General features: G+C 36.2%; 1 protein-coding gene across 1 annotated transcript in view; it reads left to right on the top strand.

Moving 5' to 3' along the window:
• CENPE (centromere protein E) overlaps nucleotides 1-14117 on the top strand; it is a gene marked incomplete at its 3' end in the record, with an annotated part of 38579 nt that extends 24462 nt beyond the window's left edge. Inside the window, exons 30-44 of the mRNA XM_081999410.1 lie at nucleotides 880-1042; nucleotides 1263-1480; nucleotides 2528-2665; nucleotides 3554-3754; nucleotides 3837-3983; nucleotides 5476-5688; nucleotides 6887-7096; nucleotides 7607-7816; nucleotides 9296-9517; nucleotides 10163-10366; nucleotides 10962-11074; nucleotides 11596-11693; nucleotides 12267-12429; nucleotides 12863-13125; nucleotides 14020-14117. Coding sequence (XP_081855536.1) covers nucleotides 880-1042; nucleotides 1263-1480; nucleotides 2528-2665; nucleotides 3554-3754; nucleotides 3837-3983; nucleotides 5476-5688; nucleotides 6887-7096; nucleotides 7607-7816; nucleotides 9296-9517; nucleotides 10163-10366; nucleotides 10962-11074; nucleotides 11596-11693; nucleotides 12267-12429; nucleotides 12863-13125; nucleotides 14020-14117 — 2661 coding nt within the window. The remainder of the gene's footprint in view (nucleotides 1-879; nucleotides 1043-1262; nucleotides 1481-2527; nucleotides 2666-3553; nucleotides 3755-3836; nucleotides 3984-5475; nucleotides 5689-6886; nucleotides 7097-7606; nucleotides 7817-9295; nucleotides 9518-10162; nucleotides 10367-10961; nucleotides 11075-11595; nucleotides 11694-12266; nucleotides 12430-12862; nucleotides 13126-14019) is intronic.
• Nucleotides 14118-18365: the final 4248 nt, after the last annotated feature.

An 18365-nucleotide genomic window follows, 5' to 3' on the forward strand; every position in this document is an offset into this window, starting at 1 on the left:
GCAAGTTCCTATTACACCTTACATCTACAGTGGCTTTGCATTTAGTGATGAATAGTCTACTGTAATCCAGGTTTTCTGATATCCAAGAGCTTAATTCTCATACCACCTCAACTCATTCTGAATTGATGAAAAGAAAGGTAAACCCAGAGAAGAAACTGATGAGCTATCATATTTCTCCTTCTAGATGTCTTATTTCCCAACAGATTAGTGACTTCAATATTCCAAGTATTTGCACGAAAAGTATGCTTATGTTGACACTGTTTCAGACAAATTTGTTCCGATATGTAGTTAACAAAAAACAAGCTGATAATTTCTAAAGTTAAAAGGAAGTTTGGAAAGTATTTTTTCCTAAGAGAAGCTCTGCAAATTATTTTGAGAAGTAAAAGCTTTCATATGAATTTTAGCAAGCCTCAGGTAGAACCACTGATCTCTTAAGTATGTATAGACAAACTAACTTAAAAACTAAAATCAGCAAACTAGGATTATCAAATCTTTAATTTTAGATTTACATCTTGCTACTAAACAATTGGACAAATTGTTCATGTAACTGGTGGCAGTTGCCGCAAGAATAAGGGTGGGATGTTTTGGTTTTGCTTTTTTTAATAGCCTTCTACATATCCACAACAGTCTTCCCTTTTCTCTTTACTTCTGCCTACTTCTTTTTTTCTTTTTTTTTTCCTTTTTCCCAAACTGATAAAGACTATTTCTAAAGACTTTGGCAGGGGGAATGACAACTGAGGTTTTTTCCTAAAGTAAAAGACTGATTATTCTGATAGTTCTCTCCTAGAAATTCAAATGCTTTGACTTATCATTCTTAACTCCTGATAAGCAAAACTTAATCATACTGAGTGAACATTCATGTAATACCTTGTTCTGCAGTCCTTAAAAGTTCTGACAGAAATGGAAAATCTACAGGAAGAACTAAAGCATCAGAAAGAGCAAACTGATATCCAGAAGAACATGCTAGCAAATGTAGAAGAGCAATTGCAAAACACTGAAGAAAAACTAAATGGAGAAATAAACAAACTGAAGGAAGAGGCAAGTACAATAATAAGAAACGCTTAAAAATAATTTGGAGCATGTCCCCTCAACGACTCATTAGAATAACACATATTTAATTACACATTAGTTCCACATAACTTGTACTATTTTATTGGTCCAATACATGATGTTACGGTAGTACAACTTAGCAATAGAACAGGAGTTTTTTGTAATAGTTATGTGTTGATTTTATACTTTTTTAAAATGTTTTTAATAGGTAGTCAAGTTGAATGAGGACTTAAATCTGGTAACTAAGGAAAGGCACCAGCTCCTGGGAGAACTGAAAGAAAAGACTGAGAGTGAAAGCAGTAAACTTCAACAGCTGGAGAAACAGTGTGATTTGTTAACACAGGAGAGAGATCAGCTTGGGGAAATGCTGGAAGGTATTCGAGCAGAAAAGAACAAACTGGAGACTAACCTACAGGAGAGTGTTGATAAGGTACTTTACCTTTGATTAAAGTATAATGACTATAAAATGCTTTGTAGAGGAAGATGGTTAATTCTTGAAGCTGTCTTCAAGCTGAAAAATATCTTACAAGTATTAATGTTATATGTCAATATTCTTCAGTCTAGGTATGCTTTAACTTCTGTCGCGTGGAATAGTATGTAAAGATGTATGTAAATTCTTTAGAAAATGTTATCTGAGGCTGCTTGATTTGGGAATAAATGAGGAATCAGAAAATACATGGGCTTCATTACCAAAATACTTAACAGACTTTTTTAATTAATTTGATGTAGTGGTATGTTTTGTAATTGAGCTCCAAAGTTTTGAAAGCTGACAAATTCTGACACTGTTTATTTCTCTTCTGGATGAGGCATATCTTCACAACAGTGAAGATTAGTGAATTGGGTGGTATCCATTGAGCAGTAGTCCTTGTTCAGATAATGAGTAATCATTTCAAATATCTGTAGGTAATTCAAATCTATGGTGGGAGGAGAATCTTCTTACCCATTACCAATACTTACCAGTTCACCTCTTTTTGAGTATCAATTGTCTTGCTGTGAAACTTCAACTTCACTGGAAATTCAGAGATTTAGTGAAAGGACTGCTAGTTCTGTAATATTATCAAAGATAATTTAACAGCACTCTGACAACAGTTCAATTCAAAATTGTGTAATTTAAAAAAAAAGTAGCAATTTCTAGATAGTACTTGATGTAAACTCTACTCAAATTATATCTCTGCTTTGTGTTACTCATCTGTGTAAGCAGGGTTTGCAGAAAATTTGTCCAAACATGTTTGTAGCATATTTTGTCTAATTCTTTACATTACTAAGGATTTATCAATATGTTAGTTGGCACATGCTGCTTGATGAAAGGAGAAACTCCAAGACAAAATTTGAAATTTCTTGTACTCACACTAAAGCAGGTTTTTTGTGCCAAGTATTTTGACTCCTATGAAATATCGAATGGCCTGGTGTGCGAGAGGTAGATTCACATGCTATCTCAGAACTTAATTTTATATTTGCTGCTTTATTTTTACTCCAGATTCTTGAAACTGAAAAGGAATTAAAGTGGCAACAAGAACTCCTCAGCAATGAGAAGGTCAAAGCTGAAGAAAGGGAAGAACATTTGTTAAAGGTTCAGAGGCGGTCAGAGATTTTGGAGGACAGCCTAACAAACAAGGTGAGGAGTTTTCTTTTTAGTACCTATTCTGCAGTTCTCTCTTCTGACGTTTATCACTGCTGTACTAAGCTTTTGCTCAAGACAAATCCAATTTAATTATTCTTAGCGCATCATTTTTATGGGTGCTAAACAAGCATGAAGATGGGCAAAGGATTTTGTAGAAGTTTCTTCAGTGATCTTTAGAAGTAGCATCCTCAACTTGTCTCAGCCTTGTAACCAGCTGGGTTGGTCACTCCATTAGAATGGACACTGATTTATCCAATGTGTGCAGGCTTAATATAATAGTCATAATTGTACATGTATTTATTCAGACTTTAAAGGCACTGCGTAGACAGTGTGAACCTAAGTGGGTTTGGAATCCTTGGTGCTTTGCACTCTTTCAAACTGTATCTGTTATTTAGAAAGTCTTGCACTTAGCTCTTGCCAGCTCAGTCTTTTTGCCATTTTCACTTCTTCACTTTTGACCTGTCAAACTCTTCCTTTGTGTGTAGATTAAAAAGTATAATTAAGGATTGCTTCAGATTAGCAAATGTGTTGCTGTTCCAATCATTAGAGCAGATATGAAGACAATTCCATTGTCCATCTCTTATGCTAATCTTGTATTTCTTTTCATTTTCTTGTGATGTGGAATTATGTTGACTGCCTTTTTGTTTGTTTCCCCTTGCTTTACTGAAGACCAAAGTTGATTAGAGTTCTCTGGGTGTAATGCTATTCCTCTTCCTTTTAATTTCTGTTTCTGAGTGATTAGAACACCAAAATTATTTTTAAACTTCTCTTGCTGTTAGTGTGAATTTTAGAGTCATTTGACACAAGTGATTTGAGTACTTCATAGGGGAGTATACAGACCAGGACCAAATCATAATTCTTGTTTTTTCTTCACTATTATAGATTCAACAGTTAACTGAGACGCTAAATAGCATATCATGTGAAAAAGACCAGTTATTGGCTGAAAGAACTAGTCACTCTTTCCAACTTAAAGAACAAATCTCATCAATTAATCAAGAAAAAGATGAGCTACAAAAAATTCTCCAGGATGTCAGGTCTGAGCGGGACCAGCTCAAGACAGAATTGCAAAAAAATTCTGAGATGGTTGGTGTTGCAAGTTGCATACCTAAGTTATTCGTTACTTCTCTTCTTGAATGGTACTTAAATACGTATGCTTTTATTTTAGTGTGTTGAAACAAATGCAAAACTGAAATGTGCTCTAGACCAGCTGAAGCAGAGAAGCTTGAATGACGTGTCCATTCAGGTGAATTCAATGGATAACGCAGAGCAGATGGTTGATGACAGCCTGAAGGAAAAAACCTTGAAAATTACGGTAAACTTCTCTGCTTATTTTAGGGATGCATGTAAAACCTTAATACCGTTTGTTTTGGAGCGGAAACCTTGTTTCTGTGTATAATCTATAAAATTGTTTGTGAATCTTGCTAAGATGCTGCAAACCATGGGATGAGTTGATCTGCTGTTCAGTGGCTGTGCATCCTGTTCTGAGAATGTTAAATGGAACTTCTCAGTTCAGACGTCTTGCTTGGTTTTGTCACCCTCCAGCCACCCCAATGAAAATAACTAGTTATGTAGAAGCACTTAATCTTTTTCTTTTTTTGCAAAATCCCCACCAAATCCTCCCTTCCATTACTCCCCATCAAAAATAAATAGGTTTCCAATAAATAGCTTCTCTCCTCAAAATAGGAAGCTCCTGTAATTCCTCAGAGCTTTTGTTAGTTAACTACCCTGAGTATACTTTCTCACAGATGTGAGAAGTACTGCTAACCTACTGAAAACCTAAATAAACCAAGATTTATGAATGTGTATGAAACACTTTAAAGAGTACCATTGTGCTGCAGTTTGTACATCTGTGCAGCAGATTTGGGCATCATTCTATACATGCTAGAAAAGCCCTGAGTGCTTCTTCAGTTAACACCAAAAGTGGTAATGGACTGAATTGCCAAAGTCGGGTATGTGTAGCTTTCTCCATTCACACCATCTTTCCATCTATCCTACATCAGCAGTAGGGAGCTAATAATGAGGGAAATAAACAACATCGATCCCCTTTAATGGCCCTCTCTCCTTCTGACATTTGTAATAGGTAAGATCTTGTCTGCTTCTTTCTTGGGCAATTTTCTCAAGTATCTTGTACTTGCTCCTGTTGGATGCAGGGTGTATGTTAGTTCCAGTGTTGCTACTGTGGAGTGAAGAGTTAAACTAGTGAATCCTGCTTCTTTCAACTAAGGAACAAAGATGGAGCCAGTACGCCTAGGAAGTTTTATACTTACTTGAAAATGTATAGCTTAGCTTCCTATGCAATACTTGAGTTGTAGTTTACCAGGAATGCCCTGAAGTCTATTGCATTTCTCAGCCTTGATCACATCTCCCTTTTTATAGCAGAGTGCTAGGAACAATTTCATGATCCCTTTTTTTCAACAAAGGACCAAACAGATCAACTTGGGAGCCCATCCTGAGGGCAGCCCAGCTGGCACACTTGTGAACAGGCGACAACTTAATTTTGAGCCTGATCTACATATCTTGATGTGACTAGGCAATTTAAATCATGAAAATAATTTGAGCTTGTGAAACATGTTTTTCTGGAAAGTGAGAAATTCTCTGCTTTTGTGCCTGGCTTAGTTTTTTTTTGTCATATTCCTGTGGCAAGTCAAAACTGAAGTCTTAGTCCTATTAAATTTTCTGTTGTAAAACCAATGCATACTGTAGGGGTTAGTCCTGGAGTCTGATGGTTTATTTTAAGCTTCTGTTTATAGCTAATCACAATTCTCCTTATTGTGACTGAATGAATTTGTTTCACTTGCATTTAGGAGCTTCTTGAGAAATTTCCAAATATGGGGAAGAGGTATGAATGTCTCTCTACAGTGTCACTTAATCTAAAGAATGAACTGAATAGGCAGAAGGCACTGATAGCTGTCATACTGACTCAGCTTTCATCGGAACAGAGTAAACAAGTCAAAAGACTTCAAACTGAAAATGAGAAAATAAACAGTCATCTCCAGAGTTTATTGAACAAACTGAAGGTACCAGCTTAAAATGTTGAACATGTGGATGCTTTGTATTGCTTGGGTTTGTTTTTTTTTTTTAAATAAGCTCTCAATATTAACAGCTAGGATTGCATATACTCTAGCTTTGAGTTTTGTGAATGCATATCTTGTGGAAAATATATTGATAGTAAATGCTTTACAATCCTGGAAAACTGGAATTATTTAGGTAAGTTAGTCAACCTTAGTTTTTGACTGTAGGTAAGCTGCTTTGCACAGTAATATTTCATTAATATTAATACATTTTAATTGCAAAAAGAAGTTTTCTTCCTGTACTCCATAAATAAAATTATGGACCCCTAAGAATGTATTGTATTGTGGGGAGGAGACACATGCCTTGGAGATGCATGCTTACTCTGCAAAACTACCCAAGTAGTTTGATAAGGTCTATAGCCTTGCAGACCTTCCCCAATTCATAGTTCAGTGGAGAAACTGATGCCAATTATCAGAAAAGTTAAGGGGAATTGGAAAAGAATTCCTGTTATCATACCGTTTACTGTACTTCTGCATGAAGTTTTTTTCTGTTTATTTACCATGAAATGTTAAAGGCTTTCGGTTTGCGGGCGGACAGGGCCAGGAGTGGGCAACATTCATGTCCAGTGTACAAAAATACTGGACGTGATCTTGAGAGTCATCTCTATAAATATGCATTAGCTAAAAAGTATTTCAAAGAGCCTTATTTCATAACTTCACTTACGATTTTTAGGTTTTGATCTTGTTCTCTTTTCCCATAGATACCTTTCAACTTCTATGGTTAAAGATGTTTAACATTATTCTAGTAGCGATCACTATTTAAAAGCTTTAAATCAGCATCATGATATTATTCTTGTGGATCATCTGCACCTTTCACAACTCTACGAGAAAATAAATACAACAAAGAATACTTAGCTTTTCAAAGTCTAGATTCATGGAAGGCTGTCTGAGCCTTTTAGACTTTTTAGCCTTTTCAGGAGTCTACAAAAATTAGCATACTTCAGAAATGCTGATCCAGCTAAAAGTCTTATATGCCACTGCTATACAGCACATGTGAACTTAATGTTCTTAGTCATGTTTTAGTTGTCCTGGATACCTATGGACTAGGAGAACAAATAGGTTGAATTATAAAATGCAATTCTAGCTGGATGCAGGCTACCATTTTAAAGCATACTCACTGATATACCCTGTACTTCTACAACAGTTTCTGTTCAGTCGTGTTTGCTCGAAGAAAAGAGAATATCATGCTACTGTTAACACGTATGAAATGAAATTGCTTGAGGAAAAAAGAAAACAAGATCAGCTACAAGCTCAGATTCATTGTCTCAGGAAGATTTATTTGAACCAGGATGAAGTATCTTCTAAATTGTTCAACATCAATGAAGTGCTGCAGAGTTTGCATTTGAATGCAGAGGTAGAATTTGAAGCATTTTTCAGACAAAGACTTGCATATTTCAAGGCATGGGGTGTGGTGGTGGTGGTGCTAATCTAATGGTGGTGTTTGTACCTGTTAAGACTTCACTTAAGGTGGGGGCTAGAATTTATATTTTTTTGTGCTACTAATTCTATAATATGAACATTCTGTTTTATAAAGTGGCTCAAAGTGAAATTACTAGGTTATAAAACAGTGAGAATGTTATTTACTCATTTGCCCTGTAAAATATGTACTACCCGATACCAAGATGACTTTTAAAACAATGAGAGGAACTTTTACTAACATGCATATTATTCCCCTTTCCCCTTCCCACCTGCTCTAGGAATGTAGATTGTCTTCTCATTTTCACAGTAGGGTGTAACTTAAGTATGGCAAAATTCCTTTTATATGGTATTTGGACGCGAAGAGGGCAAAATGTATGTTTAGATATGTAATTATCAAAGCAATATTTAAACTTGAATTCCCTCTTTTTTTTTTTTTTTTTTAAAGAGCATTCTCAAAGAGGTATCAGAAATGGAAAGCGAACTTCTCAGCATAGAGGCAAAGTTACAGCAGGAGGAAAGTGCTAGAAAAGAAACAACACGGTTCTGGGAAGCCTGTTCAGGAACTCACTGTGACGCGGAGGAACTTAAAGAAGAATTAAAGATAGATAGTGAAAGGCTTTTGCAAGTCATTAACTTCTGGACTCCTAAAGTAAAGGTGAAGTTAAATCTTCTTTAATCAGAAATGTATTTTGTGTAAGCACTCTGTAAATGCCTATAGTCCGATAGAAAACAAAACACAAAAGGCTATTTAAAGAGTATTCATTTTTATCAGCACTTACTAAATTCATACTTAACGGTAAGATGTAGGAATACTTAGAAGACGACTTCTAAAGACTTCTTTCCTCATGCATCCAAACTTGGAAACTTGCTTTGTAAAAGACTTTCTAGGCAATAAATGTGTGTGTGGGTTTTGTGTTCGTTTGCATTTTTGGTAGGCTGAATTCTGGAAACTGTAGACTCAAAATTGCCACATAGCTTTGCTTGCAGAACTTGGCAGCCTGATACAATTGCTTTTTCCAGGCTTTATGCCCACAAGATTGTCTACCATCTTCAAGCCAACTTTATCAAAACTACTTTAGCCATTTTTTAAACTCAATTGTAATTTATATTCTCACACCTTTTCTAACTTCAGAAAGTCAAGTTATTCTAGAGGTGGTTCAGCCTTCCTTTGCCTATTCTTTCCTTCTTTTTACCTCTCGTGCCCTTTGGGGGGAAAAAAGACAAAGTGTTTTACAGGGCTAAGTGCATAATGAACTGGATTTCATGAGACTTCATCTCTGATTAAATGTATTGAACATTTCTTGAAACAGATTATGGGAGGGAATCCGTTACCTTTTGATTAGTTGTTAGGAGCAGTCTTCCTAACAAGTGTATCCTGGAAGTTCCTGGTGTGTTCATACTATTATTTCTTTGACTAGTATCACTCTTAAGTATGAAGAGCTTATCACCCTCCTTCCCCCACTATTGTGACTCTGGTCTGTGTTGTAAAGTTTAGTCAATGTTAAAAATTTTCTTTGGTAGAGTCAACAGCCAGTCTTGACTTCTTAAGGATTTCCCAACACTGGCAGGCTTTTTGGAAGAGTTCCCTGACAGACGTATTATGTGGATCAAAGCTTTTACCAAACAAACAAAAAAAAATAATCTAGGATAATGTTGTCATTTCCTGACCAAATGTGAAGCTTTTCTTTATCTAGCATGTTAAGCCTATGGGTTTCTAGAATAGTCCAGTGTATGTTTTCTCTCAAATGGTTTCACTTTAGTCAATGAGTACATTCTAGACAAAACTTCTGTGAACAATTGTGCTTCTCTCTGTTACTGACATTCAAGTAGTCTTTCCATTATAGTTTCTTTTGTTTCTATAATGTTAGTGTTTGTTTGAGTTAATGCAGAAATACTGGTAAAATGTGTAATTTTCTCTTGTGCCCCTTCCTGCCTCCCCCTCTTTTGGAAATGAGACTAGACTTTTGAGTGTTAGGTGATTCTATTTCTGATAGCAAGCATCTTCAAATGGGAGACTGAAACAGGAATGTGAAATTAATACAGGCCAAGATACTTCCTGTTACTTCACTTACCTTATTTCTACTTGATTCAAAAATTATTTAAAATTTATCTTTATGGCACTACTTATTTTCAGATACTCCTTCAACTTTCTTCAGAGCTGGACACCAGAACTGCCGATTATTGTAAAAATGCTGATGTTGAATCAGAACAGAGAAAAGAGAAAAGTGAAGAGTTGCTTCAGGAACTAAATACTCTTAAAAAACAACTGGCACCTGGAGGTTCTGCCAGTCTCGTGTTAGAAGAAGAAAACTACAGGCTTCATAACAAATTAAAGGCTGCGGAACAGGATATAAAGGTACCAATATTTGTTTCTAAGGAAAACGTCTTTGCTTGTTTTCTAAGTGAGAGTACTTCAAACTGAAAAGAAAATAAAGATTGATGGTGACTGCGAATCTCTGCCACACGATAGACTGGCCCAGAGTGCACTTTATTTTTGTAGCTTTTTTCTTCACAAAGTAAAAGTTTGAGCTCTTGCCTGTAATGTGATTATTTTAATTGCCTGTTTTCTGTACACAAATAGATGTCAGTTTAGAAATCTATATGAAATGTTCCCATTTGTTTTTTGAAGTATTGATTTTAATATTGTTATACTCTTGATGCTTCTTTTAAGTATATGGTATTCACTACGTCAAACTGGAAGCTGGAGAAGAATTCTGCCTTTAATCCTAGGAATAGAGGACTCATTTTCTCTCTGTCCTGTTTTTTATGTCACAGTTACCCTTGTTCAAATAGCTTTTTTTCTTAGACTTGAGTGTTCCAGAATGCTAAAAGGTGACATAAAACAGTGAGGTAGACACCAAGAGTTGCCACAGAGCCTATAGTGTTGGATTCTTTGTGTAGTTTGGGGTTTTTGTTTGTTTTTATTGAGAATATGACCATGTGCTGTTACTGTTATATCTCTTGGTATAAGTACTCATAACTGATTGATATATCTCAATAGGCTATGGTGGTAAAAATTCACAAGTTGGAAAATGTAATAAATGAAGTAGGAAAAAATGTCAAAGAGAAAGATGACAAGATAAACAAGTTACAAGCACAGATAAGAATAAGAACAGCAACAAGTGAGCTCACCCAACTGCAAGCCAAACTGAATGAGACAGAGAAGTGCCTTAGAACTGCCTTAGCAGAAAATCAGAGTCTCCAGGTATGAGCGAAGTACTTTACTCTTCTCATTCTCCTCTGATCTGAGAGCGAGAGCATGCTTGATAACAGCTGTAGATGAAACATAGCTCTCAAGTCAATGTATTGTTCTGTATGGCATTCTTCTAGTAAAACGCTTTAGTTGCCTGTTTAGCATGCAGTTTCACATTCTACCAATGCAACCTTCAGAGACAAAATTTCGAACCCATGTTGTTATATTAGAAGCTAAATTTATCACTTGTACGTGATGCATTTCTGAAATATTCTAAAAGAAATTTTAAATTCTGAAACTGAAGCATAAGTTGTTTTTTCTATGTAATGTATTTGCATACTAGTTCAAAATTCCCAACTTAGATTTGCAAACAAGTCAGCAAAACCTGATAAAACATGATTGCATGTAATACACCAGAGTTAGGCTGCCAACTAATACTATAGTGCTAGTTAGTAATGTGGGCATTCTTATTCCAAAATAACTTCTGCTCCCAGTCCTGTCCTGCACAATGTAGTAGATCATAGTAAACGTATAAAGCAACCAACCCTTAAAGTCACTGCTAAGTAACAATCGCTTCTTCACACTAGATGTTTTATTTTATTTTCAGGCAAAATTAGATAAAGGTGCTGAGTTGTACAAAGAAGAAATTGATCATCTCAAAACACAATTGGTAAAATATGATATGGAAAGAATGAAACAATCCAACTCTTTTGATATGAAGTAAGTTCAAATTTTACCTTGTTACAATTCTTAACTATTTAGTTCTTAGCTTCTACTTTTGTGTTTACTTTTTCCACAGAATAAGAAGTGAGCATTAACCTTTAGGTGTCCTAGGGCTTTATTGTAGCTAAATTCCAGAGAAAGTAAAAACCATATGCATCTTGGGTTCATTACAAAACTCCTTCTCTATACACCCACCAAAATGTCTCAACCCAACCCGTGTCCATCCATAAATGAAATAACTTCTGACAAAATAAGGTTGAAGGGAAAGCATTAATTGAAATCACTCTCTAGTTCATAGGAGAGAAGGGATACACAGAGAATAATTCTAGTCCAACTTTTGGTTTTCTGCACTTTACTACCCAAAATCTAACGGACAACCAGTTTTATGTAGTTTTATCTATATAACTTGGGTATGTTTTGTATTTGATAGCTTATTTGGAAATCAAGCTAGCTCTCCTGCAACTGTAATAATTACTAACCAGAGGTTTCTTTTTTTCCTCTCTTCCTGCCCAACATAGACTTGCTAATTATAAAGCTCTTGCAGAACACCAAGAACAACAGTTAAGAAAGTTAAAAGAAGAACTTAGAAGAGCACAACAAGAACAAGATGTTACTGGTAAATTCAAGATAAATATAAGGCACTCTTTCATGTTAAACATGCAGTTTTAAGGTTATATGGTTGAAGTCCAGACTGAGATGCAGGCCTTTTATTTCAAAGGGTATGAGGAGGATTGGGTGCTTTTGAAGATGAAGTAGAAAGTAAAATATTTTATCTGCATGTACACTGCATTAGAATCACATCAGTTCTTTTTTTTATTTCTCCAGCCATGTTTGCACTTGGGGTGGGGTAAGCTGCAGCTGTAGTAGCTCCTGTTGCTGTTTTTTCCATGACCGAATTGACACATGAATAGCTAGTTCTAATCCTAATTATGGTGTACCTGAGACTATAAATATTTTAACTCTAAATGGCCCAGTGAAGAATATTTTATGTTTCTTAACATCTCCCTGTCATTCTGAATGTAGGTATGTTTGTGTATTTAAAAAAAAAAAAAATCTGTTGTAATGGCACTTGTAACCTAGTTGAGGTCTTACATATAAGACCGTAGGAAACAATAGGCTAAAAAATATGTTGACTTGGTTTTAAGCACTGTCCAAATAACATGCACATCTGTATAAAACTGTTTCCTAGCAGTGCTGGAAAAAGAAGTTTCTCAGCAATCTCAAATACCCCTTACTTGTGGTGGTGGCAGTGGTATTGTGCAGAGCACTCAAATACTTGTTCTAAAATCTGAACAAGCTAAGCTACAGAAAGAAAACTTGCACCTGAAGAAACAAAATGACCTTCTACTAAGGTAAGTATAATGCTGATCAGTGACATGTCAAATCATTTGTTGCTATTTAACTATCCATGTCATTAGTGTTTCTTTCTGGGAGAAGTGAGTAATTACTAATTTTAGATTTTCTAGATTCTTTCAGATGAAAAAATTTTCTTTAAAGATGCTGATTTATTGTTTATATATATCTATGGCTTTTGAACTTTAAAGTGCTTTCTTTCATAAGAATATCTCAAATGCTGGAAGATATCCTTAAGTTTTATGTTAGAAGGAATTTTAGCTTTAGAAAAACTATGCCTCTGGAAGCAAGATACCACAGACAGGGCAAGGCAAGACTATATTTGTGTATGTCATCTGAAGATACAGGAAGTGTCTGTCGGGAATTTTTCTTATTTAAAGGAACTACTTCGAATTTTTCTTAAGTGCTGGTTGGTTTTTTTTTTTTTTTCAGTAATGAACTTCAACTGAAAGACGAACTCAGAAAATGGAAAGAAAGAGCGCTAAAATGGAAAGAACGATCCTCAAGAGAAACCACTCGAGAGACAGTACCAAGGTCTCCAAGGAAGACAGTGTCATATTCGCTTAAAGAGCAAATGCCTTCACCCTCCAAGGAACCTACTTCTCAGGAAATTGTGACTCAGGACATATCAAAGCCTCTGCCACTGACTTGTCCAACGAATTTCTTTGATAATTCCAGCTTGGGTACACTAACAGGTGTGTAGTGCAGTGGTGATGTCCTATAAAGATTTGGAGAAGCAAAATATGGTGGTCTGTAAGTTGAGGGTAAATGTTCTGTACTTTCTATATTCAGACCTGAAACTTGCATGACAATGCAAGTTTCTTGAATGGTTAGTCTGACTGTTGAAGGGTTGACCAGCTGGAGCTGTGAAGCTTACATGTGTTCTACAGAACCTAAATACTTAAATGAGTCCTGCACTCCCTGAAGATTATACAAACTTTTTTTCCTCTTGCTGCAGTGGAAGTGTTGATGACTGACTTTAAAAAGTGAATTAGCAGAATGTCATTACTAGATAGCTGATGCTCTAAAACATTTTGCTTTTTAACTTCACATTGGTTAAGCACAGACCTCTGGCAAAACTATTCAAAGTTAACCTCTGGTTAACTTTTTTCTAAACTTCTTCAAGATAGTAGACTTTAGTCTTTGATGTTGAATCTGCAAATCTGCCTGGCTGTAGTTGCAGTAATAGTTGTTTTGATAACTTCAGTTCCTCAGCCCTATTCAGGATTTCTTATACCTGGCCTGATGACTTCTGGGGAAGTCTCCCAGTGATCTAAGCTAGCATATTAATGCTACTGCCCTCATCAATATACTTGCTTCTAAACTTTCAGAAGGCCCCAGCAGACATGTTGAAGAGTTAACCAGTTTTCAAGGTATTAATGGCAGACTTCTGAAAAAATGACTCATTGCTGTTTCTTGTGATGGCTAACTTCATAATAGTACAGACTTTCTCACAACACAAAGCTCCTCAGAGGCAAGCTTTGATAGTTGACATTTAAAACACCAGTCAAGATTAAATTGCTTATTCCTACTGCTTGTCTAACTGGGAAAGTTAAAGTGTTACTTTAATGTTCTTGTCTTCTGTATAGATACGCGACCTGCAGGAATAGAGCCCACAGAAGAACATCTTAAGCACTGGTTTGGAACTTCAGAGAAAGATAAAGCCCCCGATTGTACCACCCAGTAAAGGTGCTCTGTTGTAAGCTGCTTTTGCTGTGGCTACAGCCAGAATCTGCATATACAAAAGACAATTGCTTCAGGTCAAAAGCCATCAGCCTTTTCCACAAATTGTGGGAAGAGCTCTGGTGGCATGCAGATCCCTTGCTGTCTTGGAGTTGCTACTTCCCACAATTGGAAAAGCTGGAATAAAAGAACAAAGATGGAAAAGCAGTCATGTTGCCCACAACTTGCTGATCTGATGAGGTTCTACTTTGGTGGGTTTATTTTTTTTTTATGTCAAAGAAAGAAAAGCCAACGTATTGAAGGAAAAAAAAAAAAGGAAGCAGGAATGGATCACAAACTAATCTACTGTGAAACTTCTCAGTCTTAAACTTTTCATTCTGTCATTCCTAAAACAGCCCTCTTCTGGGTGGTTGAAATTTGTATGTTCAGACTGCTGTTGAGTTGCAAAGAACTATACTTTTTGTTTCTCAGCATATGGTTTTTATACCATGCTTTCTCTCAGTCCACAGAAACTGCATTTTCACCACAACTTTAACCTCTCTGTCTGGACATTGCAACTGAAGTTATTAATTTTCTGTTTGTAGGGCACACAATCAAGAGTTCCTCTTAAATGCCCTACAATATTTCTGCAGCTCAGCCAATTATGGTGCCAAGAGTAACTTTGTATTTCGCATCGTCTTTCAATATACTTCTAGTTCCTCTCTAAAGTTGGGTATTGGATTTTTTTAATAGTAAGCAATGGACCTGATGCTTTCCTGCTACTGCAGTGAATGGAAAATAAACTGGATGATCAGGGCTGCAAGATGGACTATTTTACTAGCCTGCTTATCTGCATTGAGGCCTATTTTTGTTTGTTTTGTATAAGAAGGTTTGTTTTGACAATAAACTTTAATGTGCTAAGTATTTAAAAATATTTTTGCTGATCGCTTCACTTGTGCTATGATCTAAGATATTCAGTGTCTAAAGACTCTTGTAGTAACCTCACCAATTCCATCATTATTTCGCTTCTTTCCTGTGTCCTCTCTAACTTTCTGCAATAATTACTTTATGCAGAAGTTTACTGTTGCACAAGTCTGTGTCACAGATGTTTTTGTTGAATTCTTCTTTCTAACTGAATCTTTCTCTGTAAGGAAATGTTTGAAGTCTAAAAGATAGATACTCCTCCCTTTCTTCCCACATGCCCTCTGCTGCCAGCTAAAAAGAATTTTCGTATTCAAAACCTGAGGAGATCAACTCTGTTAATTAAATCATCCTCATGAGACGAGAAAGTCATACTACCTAACAAAGATAACTGCATCAAAAGCATCATCCTTATTTTATGGGCATAAAGCTCTAAATGATGCTAGGTCTCTTAAGTACTCTGTTCTGGGTTACCCAACCTGATAAGCAAATGGTTACATTGACATGTTCCTGGGCATTCAGCAGTTACTGGAATTGGAAGAGTTTCACAAGGATTATTCACCTGATGGAGGTACTTCAGAGATCTTTAATATAAAGAACCAACTATCTATTTACCTTGAATAGCTGCAAACTCTGCCAACTACTGTAACTACTAAAAAATTGCAAGTACTTATCTCTAAATCTCTAACCTGGAATGTATTTTGGGAAACTTTTAAAGATACTACTAGCTAAAAATACACATGTTCTAAATACCGTTACTGAGTTCAGCACTGCAGTGTCTCCTTTCCATAGGTATGTAGGAGCAATTTATTTCCTGACAGTGGTAAGTGCAAAGTGCTGGTGTTTGTGTGGTGGGTCCTTTGTTTTGTTTTGGGGGTTGGGTGTTTTTTCTTTGGTTTGGGTGGGGTTTTTTTTCCATTTCCCACTATGGTTGAAAGAGATTTCCTTTGGCTACCAGGTTTGTTTTTTTTTTTTTTTCATTCCCTGCATTTCAGTGTTCTAATAAATTAATTCAACTGACTTCCTCCTTCCAGAGGGGGAACCAAGGGGGGTGAGGGTGTGTGTGTATATCTCTCTCTCTAACTTTTATCTACAGTTTCAAGGGGGGAGGGGGAATGTTAATGATTGCTTGCCTGGATCATTTCTAGATTTGGAGATTTTTCTGGTTATTGAGCTGAAAAACAGGAACCTGTTCAAACAAGTACAGGTCTGTGTCTGAATTTAGTAGGCAAAAGGTTAGGGACAGAAGGATAAATGCTTTTAGAAAACCTAGTCATTAAAGATTTTGTTTACTGGGGAGATGATTTACAAAGCCTTAGAAAGCTATCATAGCTTAGCAGAAAGACAAGATAACTTAGTATGACTGAACTTTGTGTATGTGTGTCCCAGTTCACCCACAGAAATGGCTTTTCTGAGAAAAATGGGCCCAGCTGAAGTTCAGGCAGGACTCCAAATTCTTTAAGAATGCTATTAGGGTAGCTTTAGGTCTGATGTGAGCTTATAACTAAATTGGTTTGTCCTAGAATTTTCCAGTCTGATGATATTAACTTTGCCTTAACAAATGTAAGTTAAACCACTAGATACTATGACAAACAAACAAAAAACCCCCTAAAAATAACAAAACTCATCATTCAAGTGTTGTCCTAGTTTGGAATTTGATAGCTTATATTGATAAAGATGGATTCCTTGGGAAAAACATGTTTGTGGCCTTTTTTGGTGGGAATCCTGATGATTTTTTTAATTCCTTAGGGAGAATGGACAGCTAATGCTGCTGATCCTTTTTTGTCCTTTCCTGTGCAGAAGAAAATCACACTTTTAAAATTGAGTTTCACTAGATGGCAGCATCTCAATGTTTCAACAGGAAATTACCTTCATATATAGAGAAACTTACCAGTTAGACTACAAATCCCAACAAGCACAGCAAAAAAAAGCATAAGACTTCCTTTTGTTCAAAGGTCAGCAAACATAACAAGCTGTTTGAGATCTCTTGGTGAGTGACTATATTAATATTTATTTCTAAATGTGTCATAAAATCAGTGTGGCAAATGTTCATAAAAACTGTCTGTTAGATTGAAAAATGTATTTATAGTGCATTTTGCTTCCAAAGTGTTAAGGTGATTTCGGGGAGTACTCTGACGGGTTTTTTTCCACTGAAAAGATGTATGTGATGACAAAGAATAAGAGTGAGCTTCCTCTGCCTCGCATGAACACTTGAGCTCATTGTTGAGATACTCAGAACTTGCTACAATTAATAGAACCTTTCCCAGAATTTTGTGTTTGAGGAATTGCATTTTGGAAACTTTGTACCTTGGAGAGACAGTGCAACCTAGTTGTGGGTGTAATCTCATTTTGCTCAGTTAATTTGGTATTTTTCACCTTTGCTAAGACAGGCCCAGTCTCATATAACCTTATATGGCGTACCACCAGAGGCTTCTGAAGAGCCGTCTTTTTACTACCCAGCCTAAAAAGTGATTTTAAGTTATTTTGCTTTTTCCTAACTAGAAAGGTACATCTTGGTTACTGTTTGCATAGGAGACTCTTGTTTTGTGCTTTGTTTCTTTGTGTGTGTGTCTGTGTGCTTGTGCGTCCCAATTATGGGCAGAAAACCTACAGTGAAAAATTTCAATGTCTTGAAATGCAGTCTGTAACTCAATCTGTCTTTAAATCAAAAGAAATAATGTTTTGCATATTAGAACAGAAAGAATTTTTCAGATAAACTGCTTCAGAAGCCTCATTTGTTGAATTTGTTGAATTGCCGCAACTTTTGTCAGAAAAAGGTGCGGAGGAAACGGAATTTCTGGTCAAAATCAGAGAAATTATTAATCTGGTTTGAGATGTAGGACACTAAATTCGACTCCGTAACCTGAGTCACAGCATGGATTTGAGCATCTCTAGATGATAGCATTGGCTGCTAACCTAGGGGTTAACTTATGCCTAGGTTCTGGCATCTTAACTTCTCAGTGAAGTACTCGGTATGTTGGATTCATGTATATGTTTAAAGACTTCGGCTTCTTGGGACACCTTTCTGCGCTCATGGCTACATAAACAAATTTTGCTCTGTGAATTATAAAGTGCAGAAAGCTTTGCTTATTGGGAGCCCAGTTACCAAACCAGGTATCGCACTCTGACTGGAACAGTGACCTTACGATGTTTCAGAGAACTGTCTAAAAAGTATTAAGTTTACTCCTTAAATAACCAAAAATCCTACTGGAACACTTTGAATCCATAGGAGTGAGCGGATGGCATTTGCTTTTACTTGTTTACATGCTGTATTTCTTTTAAACATAATGTACCATTCGAAAGTGCTTGGGCAGAAGAGGGCTACATTTTGCCTTTTGGCTGCTACACATTG

The sequence above is a fragment of the Phaethon aethereus genome (genome assembly GCF_964289735.1).
Source record: "Phaethon aethereus genome assembly, chromosome: 4".
NCBI classification, from domain to species: domain Eukaryota; kingdom Metazoa; phylum Chordata; class Aves; order Phaethontiformes; family Phaethontidae; genus Phaethon; species Phaethon aethereus.